Raw genomic sequence first — 27,068 nt, 5'->3', positions numbered from 1 at the left:
AACAATTTAAATTGTGAAGTAAGGAAGCAGCCAAATGTAAAATGTTTTAAGCGCACCTTGAGAAAGCAATTTCTATAAGATCAAGCTCACTTGCCCTACTTTTTTCCATAATTTTTGTTGAACTTTATTATGTATTTATTTATTTGTTCAATTTTTATTATTGAATTATTACCTGTCCGTTGTTTTTAGTTTAATAATGTAATTTTCATTCATATGTAGTAGAGGGCTACAAGTTTATTAGTTTTTAACTATTAAGTGCTACCCTCTTTAACCCATTAATGGCCACAGCTCTTGTGGAAAACTGTGTTTTGAAGCTAGTCAAGCAGATTTCGGGTCACTGCTGTGGTTTTAAAAGCTCAAACTTACCAAAAACCCCTTGACAGCTCGTGCACTCGACGGCCTTTCGATCCAAATGCAAAATGGCGGCCTGAAAATCTCGGGCACGTGCAGAGAGCAAAATTTCGACATAGTTTTTGGGTTGAAAAGTCATGCCCCACTTACGACTTTTACTTTTCTCTCTTTCTCCTGCCCTTTGTTTCCCCTCTCCTTGCCTGAAGTTTCTCCTCACTTGCTGGAAATTGGGTAGGCTTCATTTTGGTGTAGAGATTTTTCAGAAACTACTCATTATTTTCAAAGCGCATGCTCGGAAAGGTAGGTGGGTACTGAAACACGATTTTCGTGCAGATTTTCAGGTCAAAGTGACATGGTTTTTTGGCTATTTCTCCAATCTCCTTCACTCAATTGCGCTCATTCTAGTATCGTCTGTAAGATACCAGAATGAGCGCAATCAAAATAGGTGTATAATACGCTCCTTGAACCAATCAAAATAGGTGTATAGTATGCTCCTTGAACCAATCAAAATAGGTGTATAATACGCTCCTTGAACCAATCAAAATAGGTGTGTAATACACTTCTTGAACCAATCAAAATAGGTGTATAATACGCTTCTTGAACCAATCAAAATAGGTGTATAATACGCTCCTTGAACCAATCAAAATAGGTGTGTAATACACTTCTTGAACCAATCAAAATAGGTGTATAATACGCTTCTTGAACCAATCAAAATAGGTGTATAATACGCTCCTTGAACCAATCAAAATAGGTGTATAATACGCTCCTTGAACCAATCAAAGTAGGTGTATAATATGCTCCTTGAACCAATCAAAATAGGTGTATAATATGCTCCTTGAACCAATCAAAATAGGTGTATAATATGCTCCTTGAACCAATCAAAATAGGTGTATAATATGCTCCTTGAACCAATCAAAATAGGTGTATAATACGCTCCTTGAACCAATCAAAGTAGGTGTATAATTCAGGGTTCCCATGCTCCTTGAAAGTCCTTGAATTTAATTTTTTGTTTTCAAGGACTTGAAAACCTTCGAATTTAGACTCGGGTCCTTCAATGTAAGTGCAGATGAATCAGAGTCAAAGTCTTCTTTTATTTTCGGTATTGAAAGTGTAAGTTTTGAGTGCAATTCATGAAAACAAGTTTTCCTTTCAAATCCCACGTCCAATTATGATGTTTGACACATGATTTTTGATATTTTGTACCCGATTAGTGCATCGAAAATAACCTTGGTTCCCTAGCATGTGATCACTCTGATGTGCATGCTTGAAGTCACGCTCGTTGAACTTTTTGGCCAGTCATGGACACAATGTTTTTATTTCTATTAGCTCCTATTTACCGTAATTTCCGGCCGTTTACTCGCGGGTAATCTATTGATTTTGCCTTAATCACGGGTCACTGCAGGTAATAGGGAGGTGTGGGTTATGTGACAATTTTAAAATCTACTAGTAGTTGAATTGAAAAAAAATTCTCACTTACCTGCGTTTCCACCTCTTAAATGAATTTTATTGTATTAAGAGTGCCACAAAGCAGCACGAAAACATGATGCTGACTTGAGTTTATTTCACACACAATTAGTTGTGAGAGGAACAAATTATTATCGGCACGCATGTAAACAAAACCTTGATGGTTGCAAAAATAATCCAAGGGTATCTGGCGCATCAGTAACAAATTTCCAGTTAACACTAGCTTGAGCTGAAGAGAAAATTCCCAATTAAGGGACTTGTTAAGTCCAGTAGAACTAGAGATATTGATATTTTTGAGAAATCATGATGTCCATAACAATTTAACCCCCCCCCCCCCCCCCAATCTTTCTGGTTTGTTCACTCTTTCCCACCAAATACACAATCATAATACCCAATCTTCATCTGCTGGTAACTATTACATAAACTATTCAAGGCTAAATCAACATAAAAACTCATTCTCAAGGATTGGTTGTAAAATTTGGAATAGCATCCCAGGAAACTTAAGGAATCTTCCAAAAGATATTTTCAAGAAAAAGCCAACAACAATATTATTTCAAAATCTTCAAGTTCAAGATAGTTATGTTGACGTAGAATGAATAATCAATGATGTGTCAAAAGTTAAATCCAGTTAATAGTAGTGTATAACTTATGTATTCTTCTATTTATTATGGTGTGTTTCTATTTCTGTATTTTTATCTTATACTGTCACTTCTGCTTTTAAATTAATATTTAATTTCTGTTTCTTGTATATTTATTCAATCTTTTGTTGAACCGAAATCTATGCAAGATGTTTTAGCGTCCACACACTGCCCGCCGAGACTAGCTCTGCTATTTGTGGGTAGTGGTTGATTATGTTAAGTTAAGTTTAAGGCCATTAGAATTAGAATAAAGGAATAAAGAATAAAGGAATCAACAATTTAACATGGCATTGAACGATCGCTTGCACAAAATGTGGCTACGAATTCGCATTCTGTTGAGTATGAAACGTTGTGAATTCTAGAACCTTTTTGTACAAATTTTCTTTGCTTGTAAGGTGCGGGTTATCCACCAGTGCAGGTTATCTGTTAACTTTTTTTTTTTTGCCGTATGCAATAATCGACTGGTGTAGGTAATGGGCCGTGTGGGTAAACGGCCAAAAATTGCAGTAATACAAAAGGACCTTGAATTTGAGAGCCATGGTCCTTCAAAATGACCTAAAAAGTCCTTATAAGTCCTTGAATTGGGTTCCTGAAAAAGTGCAAGAACCCTGATAATTAAACTTATTAAAAATTGGATCATTGGTTACTGCAGTTCAAGAGATAATGTGTATGTTGTTTGTATGTTCAATCACTCGTTCATGAAGAAAGGCATCACTGGCTTGGGTTAGCCCAAGATCTGATTAATAGGTTACTCCTCTAACTGGTACACATTTCCTTGTAAAAGACAACAGTTATGAGAATTTGGTATTACACTGTTGATCAAGATAACAACTTCTACTTGATAAGTTGGAGTATTCTTATTACCTGTTTGCTGGATAATTTACCGATATGTTAATTACTTCTTGGACTTAAAGGGTTACAAAAGTTTCAGGAAAGCCTGACAAAATGATGGTGGGGGAGGGAGGGTTCGTAACATGGGATGGACTGGACTGGCAGCACATCAAGGGGGAGTAGTCATGGTCCTTGTCACTTCATCCTGCAGAAACTGGGACAAGATCCAGTTGAATAGGCCTCTGGTTTCCAGTATGTATCTTTTTACCTTTTCAAATTACTGTCAGTAATAGGTTGTTTTATCTTTTTTTGATTTTTCAGGTCTATCAATTCAAAATGGTACTCCAGATGAAAGGTTTGTTTTGCGTATAAAAAGCTTTATCACAGCAAGATGATTCAATGTATTTTTGGTTCACCCTTGAAACTCTTGTATTACCTTTTTTGTATACTGGTTGCCCCTAAAAAGCACTCTGAGGTTCATAGATTAAGGATGAAGCAGAAAGCTTTTTAATCCTTGAAAATTGCCTCACATCTCTATTTTCAGTTCCCAACCAGTTCAGCCCAAACGTATTCCTTGGGCGAAGCTTCGTTCAGAACAGGAAGAAATGGAAGCTGCAAAATGGGCAGGTATTGAACCAAATCTAACTTTGTTAAAGCTAATCCTTGCTGCCTTCAGGACATGTATTGTACTAATCATTATTTTATGTACTACTGGTACCTCTTACTACCTGAGTTCAAGGTCCATACATATATCTTATTAACCAAGCGCGAGGGCCATACTGGGAGAATATCGGCCCGAGGTCTTGACAGTACAGACCAAGCGCAGTGAGGTCTGTACAAAAAAGACCGAGGGCCGATATTCTTCCAGTACGGTCCCAAGCAAGCTTGGTTAATAAGAGATTTATTATACGACTGAAGTTCAAAGGGACACAAGAGCGGTGTCATTCGGGACCATTCGGGACAGTGCCCGGTTCAATACTTAGAGAATATTGACCAGCAATAGAGCATTTTGATTGGTTGATTTTAGTTATTGTCCCTCTGACTGCCCGAGTCGTGTAATGATGTAAGTTAGAGACCTTGTTTTTTTCTGCTCAGATTTAAGACCCAAACCTAGAAAACTTGCTTCAATCTGTAACTTACAATAAGGACTGAGAAAATGAGGTTGATGAGATATTTATTTTATTCCTGGGTTCGAATAGAGGTGGAAGATTTGAGTTCAAACAAAGTTTTGAATTTAGCTGTCTGAACAGTGAAATACAACCCGCTAAATTGACCAATCAAAGTGCACTAGCTAATTGAGAGAAATGATAACTTAGATCAGATGAGGGTCTTATGATCATTGTCATTGGAGAAATCTTATTTGCACAAAACGTATATATCATAAGTTATCAATTTCGGGATGCTAAGGAATACAGGATTAAGAAGGAAAATAAAGGGCATTAGTTTAGCAGTTTCTGGTATCATTTCTAAGGTAAACTTTCTGTTTCTCTGAATTATATATTTATCAAGTTCAATTCGCATATGATGTAACATACACTGCACCTTGGTGAATGGTTAGGTTTATTTCCATGCCCTTACATCATCAGTTTAATATCCTCATTAATTTTAAATTTTATATCGTTGCATTGTTTGACATTTAGATTTACCACCCATCAAGAAAGTTTTCTATAGAGAGAAACCATCAGTTACAAACATGGCTGATGAAGAAGTGGAGAAATTTAGGTGAGAATGTATCGAGGTTATAAAACTGGCTTCAATCCTTGCTTGGTCCTAAATTGTTGGTAAGAATTATATTATTAAACAAATTATTATTCTTTCCTCACATTTTAGATTGGATAATAATAAAATAATGGTAGAAAATTATGGAGAATCTGTTCAAGACCGAAGTCTTCCAAACCCTGTTACAACATTCGCAGAAGCTTATGCTGATTATCGTAAGTTATCTGATTGTATCCCTGTTTTCAAATTTGACAATTTGAGGATTTTTATGCTTAGTGAGGAAGGTTTAAAGGTTAATTCAGCTTCACTATTGTTTCAAAAATTATGAATTGAATTTTAAAAAAATCTACAAAGATACAAAGAATGTCTAGAAAGCTGAAGTACACTTACATGTAGATTTTGATTTTCTTTTATTGTTTTGATTCATTTTTGTTGGGATTGCTTGTGTAGAGATGTGACAAAATTCAGAAATCAATGTGTATATTTTGTATTACTCCACTTTGAGAACTTGTAAATTGTACAAGCCTGCAAAAGAACGTAATACCCCTGAAGCAAATTAAAATCTCATTGATTTTTTTAGGAAAAAGCAAATTGACTTTTGATACATTCCCCCTATACCAAAGTAAAGGTGTTTTTGATTTGATTTTGTTTGTGTTACAGCTGAAATCATGGAAGAAATGAAGAAAGCAGGATTTGTTAGACCATCACCTATTCAGGTATTTTATTGTTTCAGCATTTACATTTCTCAGGTCATGTGTCCATGTGATAAGCATGTATGTGATTATAAGCTGTGACTTACACAAGTGTCTTGTCTAAATTTATCATTAGCATGAGGAAATGTGATCTTAATTTTTTTACTTAAATTTGTAGAACATGCAAGTACCCAAACGTTGGGTATGTGTAGAGGATCGGTTTATAGAAGGTCATTTGTAAAAAGCCTACACTGTGATCCATATCTTTATTGTTCCATTTTTTGCAAGAAATCAATGATGCCCCTTTTTAAAGAAAATTCAGTGATTTTAGTGCAGCTGGCTAGATCTAATGGCTTTTGATTAGCTGATCACCTGCTTGTAGTTTTACAACAACAACAACAACAACAATTTATCCTTTGATTTTTTACATAAAATAACAGTGGGATAGTTTCCCCTGCAAATAGCTAGAAAGCTAATTGTGGTGGGGCAAGACAAGTACCTGAATAACGTAAATCATCTAATATCTTAGGACAAGGAGTCGTTATTTACACAGTAACAGAGTCGCTCAGAAAAAGATAAGAAGACATTTTAAACTTAGAAGGTGTATCTATGTACAGGTCTACTTTTTTAATGATCATGGGGATTTGATACAAGCACAATGTTTTCCTTATCATCACTTTAACTAAAAACTTGTTGACTGCGAGGAATAATAAAGCAACATTCATTGGAGTAGATCTGGAAATGCTGGAAATGCAACTGTTAGAGTCTAGAACTTCAAAATTTTCAAGGGAGCCCACATGTCATTTGCAAAAAGAAGGCTCTGTGTGCCTTTGAAACCAACCACCTCCTCTTCAAAACTACCCATTTTTACTTTATTTTGTTGAAACATGTATGTAAATGTGGAGTTGGATTTTTTTTTTTTTCATTTTGACCAGTGCCAGTCCTGGCCAGTAATCATGTCAGGGATGGACTTGATAGGGATTGCTCAGGTGAGCCAAAAGTCAAATCTCTATTGGTTAAAGTCTTGGCCCATTAGAGATTGCAGCTAGATCTTGTAATAGGTTCCATGGTTCCCATCCTGGACAGCATTGTTGTCTATTGTTGGCAACATTTGTGTGGCACATGCAAGAGCTTTGGAATCATATTCATGGAGTCATCCTGGAGTTTTCTCATAGGCTGGGAAGACTTCTTTTAAAGACACAAAACAACATGGAAGTGAATCTGAACAGCAAACTTATTTTTTGGTTCTTTGTTTGTTTGTTTGTTTGTTTCTTCTGTTGCACAACTGTTTATACATCTGTTTGCCTTTCTTTTCATCAATAGACAGGTACAGGAAAGACATTGGCCTTTCTGCTCCCTGCTTTTCTTCATATTGATGGACAAGAAACGTAAATAAACAGCTTCATAAATATAAGCGGAATTTACTGTATGTTACTTGAGCCCTGCTTTTACGTTTGTCTGGCATAACTGACTGATCAATTTTTAGATCCAAATTAGTAGCTTATATGATACAGATTACTTCAACCTACCTTTGTACTTAGTATTTGTCACTTTTGCAAGGAAATTATCGTATTTGTTTGTTTATTTCAGGCCTCGTAATAAAAGAGGTGGTCCAACTGTCTTAGTTCTGTCACCCACTCGTGAACTTGCTTTGCAAATTGAAGCAGAAGTCAAGAAATTTCATTACAGAGGAATAAAAAGGTTGGAAGACTTTTTTTAAATTTTCAAGTTTCAAGAAATTGTATCTTTTTCCTTTGGAATGTTAAATTTGGCCACATTTACTCTAAATAAGCAGTGAAGATCACAATAATTTCTTACATTCGTTCAACATACGTGTCTTGCTGTACTCAGGAAGCTTGTCAAATATAATTATAATTTGGTTTTATCAACTGAGTTGACGATGTAAATGATCTACCGCAGTTTCTAAGCTAACGTTATCAACTCAGTTGGAAAACCAAATTATCTTATGCCCCATTCCATTCGCTCTAACGAAGGGCTAATGCTCGAAACGTCAGCTTCGAAAATCTTTATGGTGGCTAATTTACATTTATCAACCCAGTTGACAAAACCAAATTATTATCTTGTTATACTTCCTCACTGGCACAGCACCACAGTTTCTTTAGAAACTTACCCACTTTATTCATTTTTCAAATATGGACTTAGCATAGGGCTTAGCTCACCTGTAGTTTCTCTGTGACTCACTGGTAGAGTACTGAACCATGCAATCTGAAGCTCTAGGGATCAATTCCTTGTTCCTTATTTAAACTACATCTATGACAACTGATCAACATCCCGTTTTCATTGTACATTCAGAGAAGGTGTAATGAAGAGGTGGCTCTACCTGCACAATTTTCAGTCCTGAGCATGTGTTTTTGTTTTTTTTGGAGTTATGCAAACTTAATTTGTTTTTGATAGTGTCTGTGTTTATGGAGGAGGAAGCAGAAAAGGACAGATTCAAGTGGTCCAGAAAGGAGTAGAGATTGTCATAGGTACTCATATTCATTGTTTTACCACAATAGTCCATTTTACAGTTGTGTGCTTGGTTGCCAAGCCTTTGAATGGGAGTGAGGCTAGGGGTGACCTTGTTATGATACAAACCTTGCTGCCTTTCAAATGTAAATCACTTTGTTATCATGCTAAGTAGATACAGGTCTCTATCGCAACAAGGTCACCTTCAGCCTCACTCTGAATCAAAGGCTTGGCAACTAAGTACACAACTGTAAAATGGCCTATTGGCAGTAATGTCTCGATCTGATAGGCATTGTCGGAGTACAGACAACGCAACGTATCATGCATTGATAGAATCGTTTTATTTGACGTTGATATTGTGGTAAAAAACAATTTGCAGGGGTTTGGCGTGGTCTGTACTCTTATCGACAACGATATTCGTCATCATAGTGGTCAAAATTTATTGCAGACACTCTAATGGCGAATATCGTTGTCGATAGGAGTACAGAACGCACCAACCACTGTCGATTTGTTTTTTACCACAATATCAACGTCAAATAAAACGATTCCATCAGTGCATGATACGTTGCGTTGTCTGATTTCCAGTGGCATTAAGTCTTTTTTTCCTTGGAAAATATGGTATGTGTGAGCCGTGACTGGGCCAATGTGTTCTGGTCTGTCAAGGTACTTTACTCTCACCATGCCTCTCTCCGCCAAGCAGTGTAAATCGAAATAGGCAAAGTATAAGGAAGCTTGGTGAAATGCATACAGGTTGTTAAAGAAGGATTTGCTCAAATATCACTCACTTTCCCGCCCTTTTGTGGTTTTGCCGCTGAAGACCGCAGGCTTTGGTACTCTTTTTTTCCTGTAGCGGCCATCTTGGTTTTCTTATGTTTTTACCTCGAAATAAATTATTTTATTTGACGACTTATTCCTGCTTATTCAACTGTTCAGGCATCGAGAACACAGGTATCCTGAGTTGAATTCGCAATCCATTCAGAAGTAACAGTGCTTGTGGTTGCCTCGTGCTTCCGAAACCCCACTTTAACGTTATGTTTTGAAGTATCATTATCCAATTCTTAATATAGCTACTTTCATTAAGGGTTGTAGAATGTTACCTCTGGGCCTAGCTGTACCTACAGTCTTGTAATTAAACACGTGTAACTGTTTGATATTTAAATTAGCATGAAATCATCATATTTCTTTATTAACTAGCAACTCCTGGTCGATTAAATGATCTGCTTATGAATGAAATTATGGATGTCAGAAGTGTCACATATCTGGTAAGTTTTTTTGTTAATAAAATATATAATGGTGTTATTTTACCAGTGCTAAGGTAACCCCATCAGCATAAAATTACAGAGGCAGGACTAACAACAAAGTCAGCCCGCATGTGACATCAGGATCTAACAGGGGAGGGGTGAGGAGGGCTGTCTTAACAGGGGAGGGGTGAGAATTACTGTCCTAACAGGTTCATTTGGTTTTGTCAACTGCTGTTACAGAGGTCTTTGCCCCAAAAATTGTGAAACGGTTGGATTAAAAGTCTGACATACACGTGTAAAAAGCTATTGTGAATAAAACTTAGAAAAAGGACTAAAAACTGTCAATACTTGAAAACATTTCCCATGGCGCTTAAACGTTACGAGAGTTGCACACTCAGGATCGTTCAGTAGACTGTTAAAAGTTCTGATCTGCTTTGGTAGACGGCGCTCTTCACAGTTCCCGTTCTCACTCTTGACTGTACAGTGTATATATAATAGTCATTACTAATATTTCTTTATGGTGTTGAAGGTGCTTGACGAGGCGGACCGTATGCTTGATATGGGATTTGAACCAGAGATCAGGAAAATATTACTTGATATCAGACCGGACAGGCAGACGATAATGACAAGGTACATGTGCATATACCCATCTGTTTGTTTAATTGTTCATTTACAATTTTGTAATTATGATTCATTTGTGTAAAACAAAGGGAAATATCTACATTTACAAAGTGAGATATCATTTATATGGCGTGATTTAGGTACAAGCGATCAATGAATGTGCCTTTGTATACTGTACATAAATGCACTACACAAAATGCAGAAAGTGAATTGTTAGCATTGTGAAGTAGACTTGAAGGCAATTCCAATCGAAATGTTTTTGTACTTATGCTGTAGATATGACTTCAACAGGCCCAAGTTCAAATCACTGTTATAACAGACTTGAACTCTGTGGCAGTATTAACAATGTTTTGCGATTTCATGTGTGTCATAATTTTTGCGGTTTTATTGTCATTTAGTTCTGGTGCAACTACATTAGGTATTTTCTGTCTATTCATTTATTTATTGATTTGTTTGTTTATACTTTTAAATAACACAATTTCCTCTTTTCTGTAATTTTTATCGCGGAGTTCAATTGAGGACATGTTTTTCTCGTAGTTTCTTTCCCTGTCTGCATGTATTTTAATGTTCATGTAAGGGGATTTTAATGTTGGTTGGTTCTGTTATAGTGCAACGTGGCCTAAAAGTGTCCAGAGAATGGCTGACCAGTACATGAACGATCCAGTGAGAGTGTTTGTAGGATCACTGGATTTGAATGTAAGCACGGCATACTCGAGAAGGCCTTTTCATTTTATCATTATTTGTGTACAATTAAGGTCCATAGCTTCGATTAATTTTTCAGCGGCTCATTTGCGATGCTCATGTAACCCTTAAGAGTATAATTTGAATATATCAACAAAGTTGAAATGGTAAATTGGCCACCGTTACGATTATAAAAGCTGACGTTTCGAGCGTTAGCCCTTCGTCGGAAGCCCTTCGAGCGTTAACCCTTCGCTCCGACGAAGGGCTAACGCTCGAAACGTCAGCTTTTATAATCGTAACGGTGGCCAATTTACCATTTCAACTTTGTTGATATATTCAAATTATTTCGTTACCCCCACCGACGCAGCCCCAGACGGTTTCTTTAGAATTTATCAGCCCTTAACCCTCAAGAGTGACTTGCATCTATTATCTCCTGACAATATCACTCCCGAATCACACATTAAGGTCAGAAGAATAAAGGAAATGATCACCAACTAAACAAGCTCTTGATTGTTACACAACTTCTCCTTGTCGGCGCCTTAGGAATAGCCATTTCCGAATTACCCTTGGGCTCATTTTCAAAACGAGTCCTGGTGCTCATCCTTTCATATAATAGTAAGTTTCCATTCACATGCGAATTAAACTCATTTTCACAAGAATGGTTGAGCACCAGGCCTCGTTTTGAAAAAGAGGCCAAGGGTAATTCGGAAATGGGCTATTGTATAGAGAATAGTAAAGAGAATATGCATACTGATGTTAGGGTGTTAAGGCTTGGAAATCCTCGCATTTCTAAGAAAATCGTTAACGAGGGAATGTGAAAAGTAGCTTAGAAGAATGTTCAAAATAATCACTCCCTCTTCAAGTAAGGTTTGAGAGGAGTGGAAAAATGATTTTATTCCCTGCTCTAACTTTGTAAGTTTTCGTCGTCACTGCGTCCTTCAGAGTTTGAGTGGAAAAGAATGGAACGGAAGCAGAAAATTTTTAGAAATTTAATCGACGCCATTTGTGTTTTTAGGCTTGTCACAATGTCACACAGCTAGTTGAGGTTTTGGATCCTGCCGAAAAGAAAGAAAGGGTTTGTAACATTTTTAATCTCTCTTGTTTTCTGGGAAAAAAAAAATCTGAACAAAACAAAATAAAAAGAACCGTTTCATCAAAATAAATTATGTGAACTTCGTACAAGGCGAACTATTAATTTATGCTATTATTTATTGAGATGTTTGAGCATGTTGACGGTCAATAGCTGAGCCTATTCATCATAGCGGAGCTCGCAGCGAAGCACTATTCTTATCAAAATTGATGAAAGATTCAGTCGTCATCGTTATCACTAAAATCCTTATCTGTCCTTGGTCATCTTAATATCCATGATCTTGGACAAGCTTTTAAAGTCGAAAACGATGGTGTTAATCTTTTCTCTTCCTTATAAACATGCTAAACATGAACGCAACGTCGATAGACTTTTAAATGTAATTTTGTTTCTTCATTTCTTCCTAGACGCTTCACTTTATATCGCAAATGACTGAAAATGACAAAGTGTTGGTTTTCGTGGGAAAGAAAATAAAGTATGACGTAGCTCAAGAAGTGTCTAATTAAACTGATAGGCAACAAATACTTACAGGGGATTAAGTTTCCCATTAAAGAAACTGCGGTGCTGCGTCGTTGGGGATAATTGCAAGATAATTTGGTGTTATCAACTGAGTTGATAATGTAAATTTGCTGCCTTAAATACCTTTAAAGCTGTCTTTTCGAGTGTTAGCCTTTCGTCGGATTAGATGGCAAAGGGCCAGCACTCGATAACAAATACTTGTCGTATTACACGTTTTGGCTTCTTTTTTTTTTTACATTTTCACAATTTCATGTTATAGAAATCTTTGTAAGTCCCGATGGCACCAAGTGATGTTTTGTGATCAGGTTAAAATTCTAAAGTGACATTTGTGTTGTACTTTTAATAAATTTTGTTGAGGTTTCTCACTTCATAGGGAATCTTACCTGTATTGGTTATATCTGTTGTTGTTGCAGAGCCGATGACATTGCGAGTGACTTCATGTTGTCTGGAATTCAAGGAGTTCAGTGCATACATGGCGACAGGTTAGACAGCGGCTGTCAGCTTAAAATATCACTTCTCTTTACTTGTGCTACATGTGTTGTTGACTTTTGGCGGTGAGAATTTATTTATTTATTTATTATTTATTTATTTGAAAATTTGTCAAAGGCAGGTAAATTTACAATAGGACAAGGTTGTCCCTTACTAGGTAAATGACCTTACCCTATCCCCTAAAAGCAGACAAAATTGAAACCCAACCCACTAACAAGCCCCCATGCTAAAAAAACACACACTTAACAAATGGTAAACACCACAGCGTACACTATTGAGTTATGGATGCACGCGGGAGGTTGCTAAGCACGAAAGAAGCGTAAGAGTCGCTCGAGGCGACAGCCGAGAGCGACTCTAGCTTCTTGAGTGCTTAGCAAACCTCCCAAGTGCATCCATAACTCAATAGTGTACGCTGTGGTGTTTACCATTTGTTTTATAACATAACATTGATACATTGTAGCTAAAGAGTTCCCGTTTATTTAACAAATCTTACGCGACCAGAAAAAACAAGCGCGCGCGGAAAAATAGTCTTTGCATTTGCTCACGTCAGCAGCGTACACCCATGGGCAAATGGGGAACGCTAAATTGACCAATCAGAGCGCGCGCTTTACTTTGGTTATGTTATAAACACAGTTGGTTAACATGTACAAGAATTAAGAGCATTGAAACGATGACATTTTACACAAACTAATTTAAAGAAACGGATGTCGTCTTGATTGAAAACTTTGCTAAGTCTTAGATAAAAGAAAGATTCTAGTTTTTTGACTAAATACGGTAGTTCCTTTTGTACTCTTATGTTTTCTGGTAAGGCGTTCCATATGATGAGCCATTTTACGATCCTATCTGAACTGCTCTTTACATGTAGATCTCAACTTTGGCGTAGAACTATGGCCCCTAAATTTTATCCGTTGATCTTTCTTGCAGTTCAGAGAAATTAGTTTGCTTTGTGTGAAAAGCTTCTTTCCTATACCTGTTTTGTTTTTGGTTAGCCTCCAGTGTACCAGCCTGTGTATCATGTTCTGTAGTTAGACCACTATCAAAGTACTCACTTGTTCAATTGCGATAATTTTACAGAGAACAAATCGATCGCGAGCAAGCATTGGATGATTTCAAGACAGGTGTGGCAAAAATCCTTATTGCAACAGACGTAGCTTCCAGGGGATTGGACATTCGTGGTGTGACGTAAGTTATTTTCAGTTCGACGCTTAAGAGTATTGCGCGGAGGGGTGGAAGGGGTAAAAATGCGAAGAATATGGGAAATAAAAGATTTGGGACTTTAAGGGGAAAGCAGGCAAATATCTTGTTTTCTCAATGCTTTGGCATTGTTCTGGTAATTTTGAAGGTTTGCTTTAATAAAGTTTGTGCGGCTTGAACTCTTGTTAGCGAAATCCATACGTCCGTAAGTCTGCATGAGACTTTTAACCGAAACCGCTTGATCCATGATGATGGGCAAAGCCCGAAACGCCTGGGGCTTTTTGTGGCAATTGTTTTTGTGGCACTGCTTTCTAATTTTCATCCACTCGTCTCTACACTTAAAGTGCCACTCTTGATAACTATATTTTTCGTTCTTCCGTCATAATTTTGTCTTCTCAAATTAGACACTACTGGCTGAATATGAACATATTTTGTTGTAGCTGTTTATAAGATTTTTGGCGTTTATATTTTGTTTTTATTATTTGTTTGTTTCATTCATTCATCGTGGGAAAAATGGTGAGAATTTATCTTTACGGTTGTGCAATTTTTTTTTTCTAACAGGTGTGTGTTAAATTATGACTTCCCAAGAAACATTGAGGACTACGTCCATCGTATTGGTCGCACAGGAAGGGCAGGGTTAGTGAAGGTGTATCTTGCACAGTCATGCCAACAAATATCTTTTCAGTCGTGGAAACGCGAAGCGTGGATTGACTATCATTTATTCTTTAACTTTGTTTAAGAAATAGGAGTATCGTGAAATTATCTGAGGTTTGTTTCGTAAAGTGTTACAATAAATCGAAATTTTCAAAGAATATATTCCTTAATTCAAAGAGTGATTTTGAAAATACGCGCAGGTAACAAAGATGATGAACTTGGAGGATGTTATGATGTTCCGTTAGAATTCAAATCTTGTGAACGCATTTTTGAGATGTGTAAGAACTGAGGAGATGAAATACAACCCAGATCTGATCCATATGGGTAGCCTGTCTTAATCATTTGGCTCTTCCTTCCTCGCTAGAGAGACAAATTCTGCGTATGAGGCAGATCCCAATAAAAACCCTTCTGTTCTTTCATCGGCTCTAACCACAGGTGGACAGCTCTGGCAACAAGGAGTTTTTCCAACCTCCTGTGGGAGAGTAAATAAGTGCGTACCTCGTCCTCCACCTCTTCTCTCCCCCTTGTCGTCGTTGTAACCACTACGTTCACGGAATTCTTCATAGCGTTGCGCCATGTCTGTTAATTCATCGGGAACTTCCTATGACCTGTCTTAATCATTCTGTTGAAAACTTAAACAAATCTTCATTCAGACCGTGAATTTTTTTTCTTCTTGTAGTAAAAAGGGTACTTCGCTTACCTTTGTGACACGAGAGGATTGGAGAATGGCTCATAAACTCATCAATATTATGGTGGAAGCCAATCAGGTAATCAAAGTCAATTTTTCACACAAATTTCAATCCCATTATGTCAAAGTGCGCATGAAACAAAATCCAACATGGTTTGATGCTACTCTGGTGTAAGGATTTAACCGTGGAATAATTTTTTTCCAAACCTAAGGATCACTGATTAGTGAGCATATAAAAGGAACTCTTGTTGCAACGATTAGATCACCCCTGATCAAGGCACTAGACGGGAGTGTCGAAACGTTGGGTCGATGAATTGTAATTCCCCTGTTACATTCATGAAATCCTTAAACCAGAGTAGCGTCAAACCATGTCTGATTGTCCTCCTGGTTGCCTTGTGAACTTTGAAACAAAATCCTTTGTTATAAATGCAGTTACGCCATGTTTTGCTGCAGATTTTGGAAGGAGCAAATAAAAACTTAACAAGATAACTGCAACAAACACAACAACTGTTATAAAATCATAAAATAACCTTCAACAAGACTCCTTCCAAATGTACCACGGGAACAGCTTCTTTAGGCATTTAAAATTTAGTAATTTTTAACTTGTTTAATTTTCGCCTTTTGACTAATCTTACTATGGTCATAGGAAGTTCCCGATGAATTAGCAGACATGGCGCAACGCTATGAAGAATTCCGTGAACGCAGTGGTTACAACGACGACAAGGGGGAGAGAAGAGGTGGAGGACGAGGTACGCACTTATTTACTCTCCCACAGGAGGTTGGAAAAACTCCTTGTTGCCAGAGCTGTCCACCTGTGGTTATAGCCGATGAAAGAACAGAAGGGTTTTATCGGGATCTTTTATTGGGATCTGCCTCATACGCAGAATTTGTCTCTCTAGCGAGGAAGGAAGAGCCAAATTCTGCAAAGATAGCAGACACTTTTCAAGTTGACGCAATCGTGTGGGTGAATGTGACATGATCGAGATAAGGAGGGATTCCAAAACCAAACAGAGAGGTGTTTTGTGTCACAAAAAATAAAAAAACGGTCATTTTTACCTGCTTTCAACATCATTGTGGGACAGCATTGTATGTCAACCTTATTGTCAAGGAATAACTCGAATTTTCTTTCTCTCTTTCACAGGCGGTGGCGGTTGTTACAACTGTGGCGGGAGTGGCCATTTTGCTCGAGAATGTCCCAAGGGAGGGGGTGAGAGACGAGAAAGAGGACGAAGGGGCGGTGGGGGAGGAAGGGGAGGAATGGGAGGGCGGGGTCGGCGAGAACAGCGTGACGATTATTGGGAACAGGGATACGGATTTTGGTAAAGGGTGTATGCCTTATGAGACTTACCTTCAGTTCCCCTCGTGATGAAACGGTACGGGGTCAAAGCAATGGTTAAAAGATGACAGCTGCTTGTCCCAGTTCAATGTGATTTGGGGATATGCTCCCACGCTCCCCCACTGGTGAAATGGTACGGGGTCAGTGAAATGGCGAAAAGACGTCAGTGGTTGGTCATAGTGTAAAAATTATTTTGTGGTATGGATTGTTGATGAATCTCGAGCCAAAACCTGCATTACCCCGTTTTCAGTCCGTTAAAGATTTTGCATCGTTCCATCGTTGAATTGCGGTTTCCCACCTTATACTCCAAATTTAGTAGCGTTTAACAGAGTTGAAAATTACTTTATATTGAGATAATTGTTATTTAAAAGACGTGACTCGAGTTCGACAACTTTGGTTTCCAGCCTTGTTATCTTCAGAATTCAGTCTCGTTTTTTTTTTCGGCACCATTTATACAATTTGAATTTGTTATGAAAGAAAAAAAAGTGATAACACTTTGAACTAATTTTTCAATATTGCAGCGTTCGTATTAGCGCTCGTGTTGATGGGAGTGTTCGATATGATAAATGTAGCGCAGGCACAAAGGGTGATAAAGGAATATTTTTTGGCTATTTCTGTTGCAAAATTCCAAGTCCATTTACATCACCGTACTTTGGACCAAACTGGAATTGGAGATTTGTGGTTATATGGAACGAATAATGGCTCAAGGAAAGACCCCATGGCATCTGCTAATGTGTTAACTTTCGATTATGACTCTAAAAAGATAGTTTTAAAGCGGTGCTAGCCTACAGAGCACGCGTAATTTTGGCGAGCGAGTGCACAGTGCGAAGAATGCCCGCCATTTTTTATTTCAATGGAAGCGGAAGGCTGGGGGGAGAAAGTAATTTGTACCGAGCGGGTGGCTGACAGTCAAAAATAAGGAGAGGGGCTGGGGTGGGGAGTGTAAACTTCCCCCACCCCATGTCACCGCCGTCCACTCTGACTTTAAATCAAACATGGCGTTCGGATAAACGCTCACGAGCGTCTAACCTTAACTCGCTCCAATAAGACGCGTGCACTGTAGGCTAAAGCGGCGCAAAAGTATGTTATTTGTTGGATATCGTGATCAGTGACATTTTGAATTTGATAAAGAGACAATGTCGTTAACTATTGGATGAACAGCGGTTTGACAAAAATTCAGTTTGACCCGTTCGACCACGGAGAAAACTTATTGTTGAGGCAGTTTTTTTTTTTTTTTAAGTAAGTTAGGTTGCTGCTTATTGATTTAACAATCTCCTGAGCAGGGCTTGATTCTGCGACTGTTTTTCCACGCCGTAAAGTCAAGTGCTCTAGTTGGCCTGTGGTGGTTATTGTTATTTTATACAGGTTCAATTTAGTGAGAATCAGTCTCGAGAGGGATCTTGTTTTAATGTTACTCGGGATTACAAGATGATTAAGTACGATTTATGAGGGTTTGTTATATTATCTGAGGAAAGAGACGAAGACTTAGTTTTTTATAAAAGGATATTTGAAATTGACAAATGTGTATTTATTTACGGTCAAGGCAAAAGCATTACTTAAGTGTCCGTTTGATTAGTCTCGACAAGCATAACATCAAAACAAAGAAAGTATTTTGGGACTGGTAATTTAAAGTTTTGTTGTTGTTTAGGAAACGCGCATTTCAAGCCGTCTTAAATTTAATGTTACGGTTTACCTCAAATATTGATTTTTTTTTCGTGTATATGTGAAGTCAAACTGACCTTGCAGTTTACCGTGGAAATTAGTAATTTTATCGCAAACAATCCATCTACAAAGAAACTTGAAGTCCAATGATGGTCCAAAAACCGTGGTTCAAGTGAGAGGTTGGAATACAGCGAGCCATGAAGCTAGAGACCACCGTGTTTCTCTGTTGGTGAAGATCAAAGCTAAAAAAATTACGACTTAAGCAGGTCGCAGTTGCCCTATAACCTTTTACGCCCTAACAACAGTGCGCAACTTCTTACAGTTGTCTATACATTTCCGAGGGTCCTTACAAGGAGAAATGGTCTAACAATCAAGAGCGTCCTGAGTTCGCACCTTTTACTTTATTCTTGTGAGTTGGATGTTTGATTCAGAGGTGATACTGTTGAGAAAAATTCGATGGCTATGTTATGGGAGAGAGCTTAGATTTACGAGTTTTAAGATGTGAAACCATGAGAAATATTTTGAATAGAAACTTCCCACAGAAACGTTGAAATAGTTCCAGTTCAACTGTTAAAAATAGCGCTTTAAACTAACCGTTAATGACTGCGCGCGCTAGACCCACGGCAAAACACGCCCTATCTATATGTTTCAGTACTGCGATTATGGCGCCGAAGAAAGTCTCAAACGGTTACTTCTGTAGCACATAGGACAGTAGTTGAAAGGGAAATTCTTCCGGTGTATAGTGCCAGGTTCAGCTGGTATGGCAGAACTATACGATTTCATCGTGGAGTGCGTTATCAAAGAAAACTAATGCGTAGACACCAGCGCCTTCGGAAATCGGCGTTGGCAAAAGTTCATGTAAAGTTGTAAGCGAAGAGGTTTCGCCGACATTTACGACCAGTCATGTGACTTGACCGGTCAGGATGCACAGGACAGTGGTGGTCTCGCTGATAACTCGATTTTGAATTTGACAAGCGTATGCTTTTGGGAAGAGCTAGACCCCTAGACAAGTGCAATTAAAATTTTCAGCTTTCCAGGTTGGATTGAACGAGGAAAGTGATAATGTTTCGCACCTGAACTATAAACGGAGCAAAATTTAGCGCATTACTGGGCACAGTGGCGGCACTTGTCTTCAATTATTTGGCATAGTCTTTGTGAATTGATTCATACTTTATTTCTTCGATTTTACCAAAAAGTATTTCTACGCGAATACAGTTTCTATCATAATTCTGTCATTTTGAACAGTTTTCCGTAACATTTTTTGGCGTCTCGGCCCACTTCTATGTTTAATTTCAGGAGAGCGGCCTTAAAAATGAGAGCCATGTCCTAAAGTAAAGTTAATGTCCCGGACCTTTTCACAATATTCCGATACAATCTTGGTTTTTTTTTTTTTTTAGAAAGCGTCACTGCCTGGGAAGCGAGATTGCGCTGTATGCGTAATTCTTATATTGACTGGCAACTTAAGCGTCTACAGTGCATTAACTTAAAGATTCTCTGAGAGAAAATCTGATTGCAGTATACATGTAACCTTGCAGTTCGAACTTGTTAGGAAAAATCATTAGATTTCGTCTGATAAGTAATCAAGGCTGTCTATCTCTGCTCGTTTATCTTGGATCTTTTTCATCTCCTCCTCGATCTCGGCTTTAATCCTGTCTCTGTAGAGAGTCAAATTATTGACCTGTCGCTCCTTTTCTTCCGCTTCTGACGCCTTGGTGTGCAATTCTTGTGCGAGGAAGGTCAGCTTTTTTTCGCTTTCGTCTTCTCTTTCGTAAGCACACTCTTCCTTCTCTTTAAGACCGTCCATTTCGGACCTGGCCATTTGAATGTACTCTTGCAGTTTTCCACATTTCTTCACAGCATCGCCTTCTCTCGTGACTACCTGCAAAGGTCAAGGAAAGCGGATGTTGGCCAAAGAGTACGACAAGCGATATTGATAGCGGATGAAAGAGACCTGTTCTTAAACACCTGGATACGAATTGATGAAAGCAATACTAACAAGATATCATTATTAATATATTGATATTCAAGGTGTTGCAATGTAGTGATAATACTGCTTGGAGTGTTCGATTTGTTTTTCAAACAGACGCAGACTTGCCACGGAAGAGAAAATCTGCCTGGCCATGGTCTATAATATAAACGGTCGAAATGAACTGGAATTTCAAGTAAACTTTTCACTTCGAACTAGTCCCACCCCACTATCTCAGGATGCGTGTTTCTCCTTTGAAAAAGCACTCATCCCCTTACCATCAAAATGAGAGAATTAGTCATTTACTAAACTGAACTGAGTACTTGAGCTTATAAAGGAGGGTTAAGTTTCAAGAGAAAATGATACTACGTCGGTCGGGGTATTACAGTTCGCAATCAGGAAGGGCGAACGCTCGGAACGTCAGCTTTGGAAACATTATTTACTCAGTTGATAAAACTAAGTTATCTTAAACAAGCTTGTGCTAAGGGAAATTTACAAGATCATGCACGCTCCCTGTTATTTTGCTGAGAAATATATATATTGTCTTTATGTGGACCTGTACGACGTAACTAGTCTCTTTTTCAAACTCGATAAAGATAAAGGCTTAGTAGGGTTATCGCAGTCTCGAGTCAACCTGGTGCAAAAAGAAGAGATTTGAGTTCTTAAAGTTGGGTTTCACGTTAATTTGCTCTTCAATGTTACTGCCTCAGACACTTTTGTAAAAGGAGTGCCGTGCTCCATTGACCACGTAATGTCTCTCTTTACTTTTCAAAAAAGTTATATACGAAATTAAGACAAAAACGTTTATTTTGAGATTCCAAGGAATAACCTAGCATTTGAAAACTTGTCTTTAAATGTGATAGAAATTTGAAATGCTACCCTGAACGCCGCCATTTTGAATCCTGCTTAGTAGCCTAGCCTCTTGCATCTTAAGTATCAGTGCCGTCTTTATCTTTCGTTGATTTCTTTGGGCAAAGGAGGGGAAGCCCCGAGAAGAGATTCTTGAGTTGGTTATTATTTTCCCAAAACGTCTTGATTGTCACGTCTGTTTAATGCCAGATTACGTTATTGCGAACAACTACGAATATCGGTCCAATTAAAGATAGTTCAGGAGTGATTCATTCAGACGATTCATCAAAAGCCATCGCTTTAAATTCCTTTTTTGTTAATGTTGGAAAATCCCTTTCGAAATCAACACAAGATTCTTTAGCAAACTCTCCTTGTCAGTCTGCAAGAAATATCAGTCTCTCTTTATGACATAACACTTAATAAGGATCTTCTGAAATCTTCTCTGAAACGTTTGAAACCTGGCAAGGCAAGTGGACCTGATGATATATCTAGCAGAGAGTTGAGCCTCATTGGAGATGCATTTTTGCTTTATGCCACTGGCTCAAAGAAGTATTTTGGAATGCAAATTCCCGAGCCAGTGGAAACAGGCACAAGTGAAATGTCTTCACAAGAAAGGGAGCACTCTTGACTGCGGAAACTACAGGCCGATTTCCCTTCTCAGCATTCCGGGCAAGCTGTTAGAGAATGTAGTCAGCCAACAACTTGACAACTTCTTATATGGCAACAATCTAATTTCAATAAATCAATGGGGCTTCAGAAAAGGAGGCTCACCTGAACTTCTTTTACTCTCATTAACAGAACAATGGCGTTTAGCCCTGGATGAAAGCAATATTATTGGCGTAGTCTTTATTGATTTTCAAAAAGCGTTTGATTGCGTCAATCATACAGTTCTCAAGGATAAATTACACTCTATAGGCATTACTGGCTCCTTTTACGATTGGCTCCTAAATTACCTTGAAAATCGAAAACAATTTGTCACTGTGAATGGTTCAAACTCAGAATTGTTGGAAATAGATACTGGTGTGCCCCAAGGGTCTTTACCTGGTCCCAGACTTTACAGCATTTATTCAAATGGTCTACCCGGAGCCACCAAGAACGCTTCCGTTGAAACGTTTGCAGATGATACCACAGCTTACTGCATTGGAAAAACTGTTGATGAAGTTTTATCTAATATTCAGAAAGCGATAGCCGACATAAACAAATGGGCTAAGGATAACTTCATGACTGTTCATTCTGCAAAAACGGAATTGATGTTATTATCTAAGTCAAAATTTATCGGCCCCTTACAGAAAATTTGTTTAGGGCCTAATGAGTTGTCTTTTGTTTCTAAAGCTACATGTTTAGGGATTCATATCGACAATAATCTCTCTTGGTCGCAAAATGTAAAAACTTTGAGCAAACGTTTCTCAGCAAGACTGAAGAAACTCAAGCATTTAAAAGGCCTCGACAATCACATCTTAGAGTCAATTTATTTTAAAGGTATTATTCCAAGTATTACATATTCAATTGCATTATGGGGATCTTCAAAGTCGCTTCAGACCCTGGAGGACATTCACATTAGAGCAGCGAGATTTATTTTTAACATAAAGGAATCTACTCTCAACACTGAAGTCCTGGCAAAGACAAAATGGAAATCCTTATCATACATCTACAAAAAGAGAATTGCAACTACAACTTATCAGGCATTTTACAATAGAGCTCCGGCTGGTATAATCTCTCTATTTACTAAAAAATCTCCGTTAAGAAATCTCAGGACGGTCTGAAACTATATGTGCAACGACCTAGAAGTAACTCCCTTCGATCTTCCTTCTCTCATCGAGCGTCTCTTTTATGGAATAACTTACCCATGTACTTAAAGAGCAAACCGAACGTTGTTTCTTTTAAATCTGCTCTTAAAGCCAAATCTGACATTTTAGATAAAATAACATTTGAGGGTTTACAGGGAATAAACAAAGACATTGTGAATTACGTATATTAATGCTATTTTTATTATTATTTTTACTTTATTTATTTTAACGCTACAGTCAATTGACTGTTGATTATCTTACTGGTATTATAGTTTTTTTCTTACTCATTGTAAATAATTCTTAAGTTTGTTAACATTAATATTTAAATTGTTGTAGATATATTTAAATTTGTAGGTCCACATCAGCTTTTTAGCTGCCTTCTTGTACTGACCTACATGACAAATAAAGTATGTATGTATGTATGTATGCAGTTATGTCAAGTTACGTAAACAATGTGTTTGGCAAGAAACGACGGTGCCTCATTCATTAGATCACGAATGCCCTGCAAAATTTTGAGTAAGGTTGATAGATCGTTACAGAACACGCGAGCTTAATGAATGCTAATTTTAAAGATGCGTTAATTTTTTTATAGCTTTTCTCCCTTATTACTCTTTGCAGGAGTTATTACTAAGTAATGGTTCCTGCTCATTGTTAGTTCGCCTGGAAGAACTAACCATTTAGAACCGTCTAATTGTATCCCATTTTGTTCATTGCATACGCAAATGTATCGTGCAGCAAACCCAAACACTGACGTCTTTCTTTGGATCAGTAAGGTTTGAATTTTTTGCCGTCCATGGAGCCGAGAAATATGCGGCGAGTTGTTATATGTTAAATGTTTCCGGTTGAGTTCAAAGTTGCAATACCACGTGGATTTCTTCCTAAATTTTATATTCGTTTTGCAGCCAGCAGTAACTGTCTTATTTGTAAAAAATGGGCACCCGTAACGGTGAGTTTCTTGAGTTCAGATCGGATTGAGCTGCTACAAAGTGATAAAGTTGCGAAGGCATAAAAGTATTGCTTGCTAAATTTAGTTATTACGGTCATGCCGAATATAGTTTCACTTTCTGCAGAGAATAAACGAGGTTGTGACCGTGGGAATGCAACGAAATTCATTTCTAAGTCGTAAATATAGTAGCGTCTAAAGAAAAACGATAAGAAGAGTCGAGAAATTGAGTAAAAAGCCCTTACTTAGTTGTTTTTCTCGGCTCAATCGATCCAAAAAATTAGTTCCTTCGGAGCGACGAAGTGATGTGTGAAAAAAAATCTTGCCGACATGACCCTGTGGGAGGGTTTTGTGGAATAATTTGCATGTAACCTTAGAAGAGCGCGTCATTTCTTTGTGAATTAGTTAAATATCAGATGAATGGCATTCTCTTGGGTGCCAGCATTGCCTCTTTTGTCTACGAGAATGGCTGGTTTTGGTAATACTATGTCGAACTAAGCATATGGATTCTTGGATTACACAAATAAAAGCTTAGTACTTACTGCTGGTCGCGTCTTTGTTTCTTTTCAGCAGGCAGCCGAAATGGTTTCGTATCGCTAAACTAGCTCAGACCGATTATTAACGCGTTGTGATAAACTCTTACCTTTTTAAGCTCACTTTCTAAATGGTCACGTCGTAGGTTTGATTCTCTGTTCTCCTTCTCCTTTTTGTCAGCGATGTCGCTAATCTTATGTAACTGCTTTTCCAAGCTGTTCAACCTTTCGTCACCATCGAGTTCAATATTTTCAAGGGTCTTCACCAATTCGCTTTCTACCTTGTCTTTATCCTCTAGGTCTTCCAGCTTTTTTAGCTTTTTCTTTTCCTCCTTTTTTCTCTCCGCCAAAAGATTTTTAGTAAATTCGATTTTCTTCTTTTTTGAGTTGAGTTCTGAATCGAGCTGAAGAGCTTTTTCATCGGCTACTTTAAGAAGGTCCGTAGCGTTGCGTTCTCTATCCTCGGCAGTGTCGATCCTGTTTTTAATATCTAGCATACGGTCACGAATTTTGGTTTTCGCATTATTGATAGACATTTCGAATGGGATATTTTCAAATCGATACGAACAAAACAGAACGACTTCTAGAAAAATCAATCCAATGGAGATTAACTTTTGCTCACGCCGTCGAGGAGTATTTAAAAGCTTTCGAGTTTTAACAAGAATGTTAAATATTCGAAGACAGCAGAAGTGGATATTGTGAACTAACATGAGCAGTCAAGTACTACTCATTTTTATGTAAATATGTTGATTTTTTCAAGAAACCTATTGGCGCTGTCCGGTCTAATATCACACAGAAATAATTCTACTGATCTCGAGTAAATTCTCAAATTAGGCTTCCTTATTATTCTTGTGATGCAGGTTAACAGAATTTGGTACTTTATCAGATTTGACGTCTGCTGCATCAATAAAAAAATTCTCATTAACTGAAAGGGTACCTCGGGGCGGACGCATCAGAGATATATAACATTTTTTAAATCATTGTTCAGGCCTATTTAACACAAAAAGACGCGATTTGGTTCATTGCTTGTGGCTTTATATTTTCGTTTGATTTTCAATGACTTCCTTTGTGTTGCGAAAGACTTTAAAATAATACGAACAATCGTAGCCAAAACATGTCATTACAAGGACTGTTGTTTTGCATTTAGTTAGAGATATTAACAGATTAGCTCAGTTTACCATAGAACAACAAATTCTTATTCCGAATTGTGGAACTCCGTAAGAGCAAGTTTTCTATCGTAGCGGAAAAAGGCGTGACTTTAAAAGGATGGGAAATGACGCGAGTTTCTCGTAGTATTCTTTGATGATTTCATTGCCTAGTAATGCATGAACTTACATGCATCTAATGACTTTGCATACTCTCGGTTACGAAATCATTTCATCGCCGCGCTTGACCGATGAGCGGCCACTTTAGAAAAATCAGTTTGCCTGGAAACTGATTGACGAGTCGTAGCCAGACCGACCAGACTTGTAAATTTAAGACTTTTTTTCGAGATTTTTCCCACACTTTCACACAAAATTCTGTCAATGGCGGAAGACTTTTTTTCGAGATTTTTCCCACACTTTCACACAAAATTCTGTCAATGGCGGGTGCAGTTTCGGACTGGCTAGAGGGCTCTTATCGACAAAAGGTCAAGACAAAATTTTTCGATGATTGGATCAGTCTTGCCAACCAGTTGTGATTCAAACGATTAGTGTCTTTGCCTGAAATGATAAGCGTCAGTCCTACGATTCAACGCAATAATCTCGCTATCAATTAAGATAGAGTGTTTGCAATGTATTACAATTCAAGATGGAAATGATTGAATTTTGAAAAAATCGAGATCTCGTGATGTTTGTCTAGTTCACATATCACGCAATGTTGTTGACGCTTTATTCAGTTATTGGGTCATTCAACTGACGGGCTAAAGTGGAGGTCACGTTATTCTGAAGCAAAACTACTAAACAATACGAGAATTAAGGCACTGTAGTATTGACTTCGCAGGAATTTGGATAAAAAATATTGGATAGGATCTAATCAAATTGACCCGTACTAAGAGTTCAAGTTAAACGATCAAACAGGTACGGCTGTTTTTCGTGTTCATGGCAAATATACTGCAGATATTTCATCACGTAAGACTCATTTCCGCGTTGGAAGAGGAAAATTTTTAAGTCAGATGTAGAAAAGAACTTTACATAATAATTGCGGGAAATTGAAAAAACAAAATGCCCTTTAGCGACACTAATTTTGTCAAGTTTTTTTAAGTGACGGTGACAGTCTGTAAAATAATAATTAAAATCTAAATGCCCAAGATAATAAAAGTAATTAATTTCCCCTTTCCAAGATAAGACTGGTTTAGGAAATATTTCGAGGGACTCTATCCATTGAGCTAACCGCCTCCCGGTTAGCTCAATGGATAGAGCGCTGGACTGTTGTGCGGGAGGTCGAGAGTTCGAGCCCCGGCCGGACCAACACTCAGGGTCTTAAAATAATTGAGAAGAATTTACTGCCTTTCTATAACATCAGGAAATGGTTAGATATTCTAGTCTTCTCGGATAGGGACGAATAAATGGAGGTCCCGTCTCCTGCATGGTTGGGGTAGGAGACGTTAATTTCCCACACACGAGATTACTGTGTGATGGATGTCCTCCCCTGGGGTGGGATGGGTTGGATAT

The 27,068-nt window shown here is 37.9% G+C and overlaps 2 protein-coding genes across 2 annotated transcripts in view; one reads left to right on the top strand and one right to left on the bottom strand.

Annotated features, from left to right (window-relative positions):
• The window catches only part of LOC111336313 (putative ATP-dependent RNA helicase DDX43), a 22,544-nt gene extending 4,349 nt beyond the window's left edge, over positions 1–18,195 (top strand). The window contains exons 4-23 of the mRNA XM_022942384.2: positions 3,606–3,639; positions 3,829–3,911; positions 4,925–5,006; positions 5,115–5,218; positions 5,664–5,719; positions 6,631–6,684; positions 7,019–7,083; positions 7,286–7,396; positions 8,111–8,184; positions 9,359–9,426; positions 9,935–10,035; positions 10,635–10,722; positions 11,723–11,782; positions 12,202–12,269; positions 12,727–12,795; positions 13,877–13,984; positions 14,558–14,632; positions 15,330–15,417; positions 15,985–16,087; positions 16,480–18,195. Coding sequence (XP_022798119.2) covers positions 3,606–3,639; positions 3,829–3,911; positions 4,925–5,006; positions 5,115–5,218; positions 5,664–5,719; positions 6,631–6,684; positions 7,019–7,083; positions 7,286–7,396; positions 8,111–8,184; positions 9,359–9,426; positions 9,935–10,035; positions 10,635–10,722; positions 11,723–11,782; positions 12,202–12,269; positions 12,727–12,795; positions 13,877–13,984; positions 14,558–14,632; positions 15,330–15,417; positions 15,985–16,087; positions 16,480–16,661 — 1,673 coding nt within the window. The 3' untranslated portion in view covers positions 16,662–18,195. The remainder of the gene's footprint in view (positions 1–3,605; positions 3,640–3,828; positions 3,912–4,924; positions 5,007–5,114; positions 5,219–5,663; positions 5,720–6,630; positions 6,685–7,018; positions 7,084–7,285; positions 7,397–8,110; positions 8,185–9,358; positions 9,427–9,934; positions 10,036–10,634; positions 10,723–11,722; positions 11,783–12,201; positions 12,270–12,726; positions 12,796–13,876; positions 13,985–14,557; positions 14,633–15,329; positions 15,418–15,984; positions 16,088–16,479) is intronic.
• A 1,292-nt stretch (positions 18,196–19,487) lies between these two features.
• Positions 19,488–25,135, bottom strand: LOC111336328 (uncharacterized). Its single transcript, XM_022942405.2, has 2 exons — positions 24,525–25,135; positions 19,488–20,215 (listed from the first exon to the last, which is right to left on the bottom strand). The coding sequence occupies exons 1-2, from the start codon at positions 25,122–25,124 to the stop codon at positions 19,895–19,897; spliced, it is 921 nt and encodes a 306-aa protein (XP_022798140.2). The 5' UTR covers positions 25,125–25,135; the 3' UTR covers positions 19,488–19,894.
• Positions 25,136–27,068: the final 1,933 nt, after the last annotated feature.

Source organism: Stylophora pistillata, chromosome 13 (genome assembly GCF_964205215.1).
Source record: "Stylophora pistillata chromosome 13, jaStyPist1.2, whole genome shotgun sequence".
In the NCBI taxonomy this organism is placed as follows: Eukaryota; Metazoa; Cnidaria; class Anthozoa; order Scleractinia; family Pocilloporidae; genus Stylophora; species Stylophora pistillata.
Note: the sequence above shows the minus strand (reverse complement) of the source record. Positions and strands in the feature narration are given on the sequence as shown.

Coding starts and splice junctions, on each gene's coding strand:
- LOC111336328 (XM_022942405.2), bottom strand. CDS start 25,124: ATGTTAGTTCACAATATCCACTTCTGCTGTCTTCGAATATTTAACATT. Junction 20,216..24,524: donor TAGAAAGTGAGCTTAAAAAG/GTAAGAGTTTAT, acceptor TGACCTTTGCAG/GTAGTCACGAGAGAAGGCGA.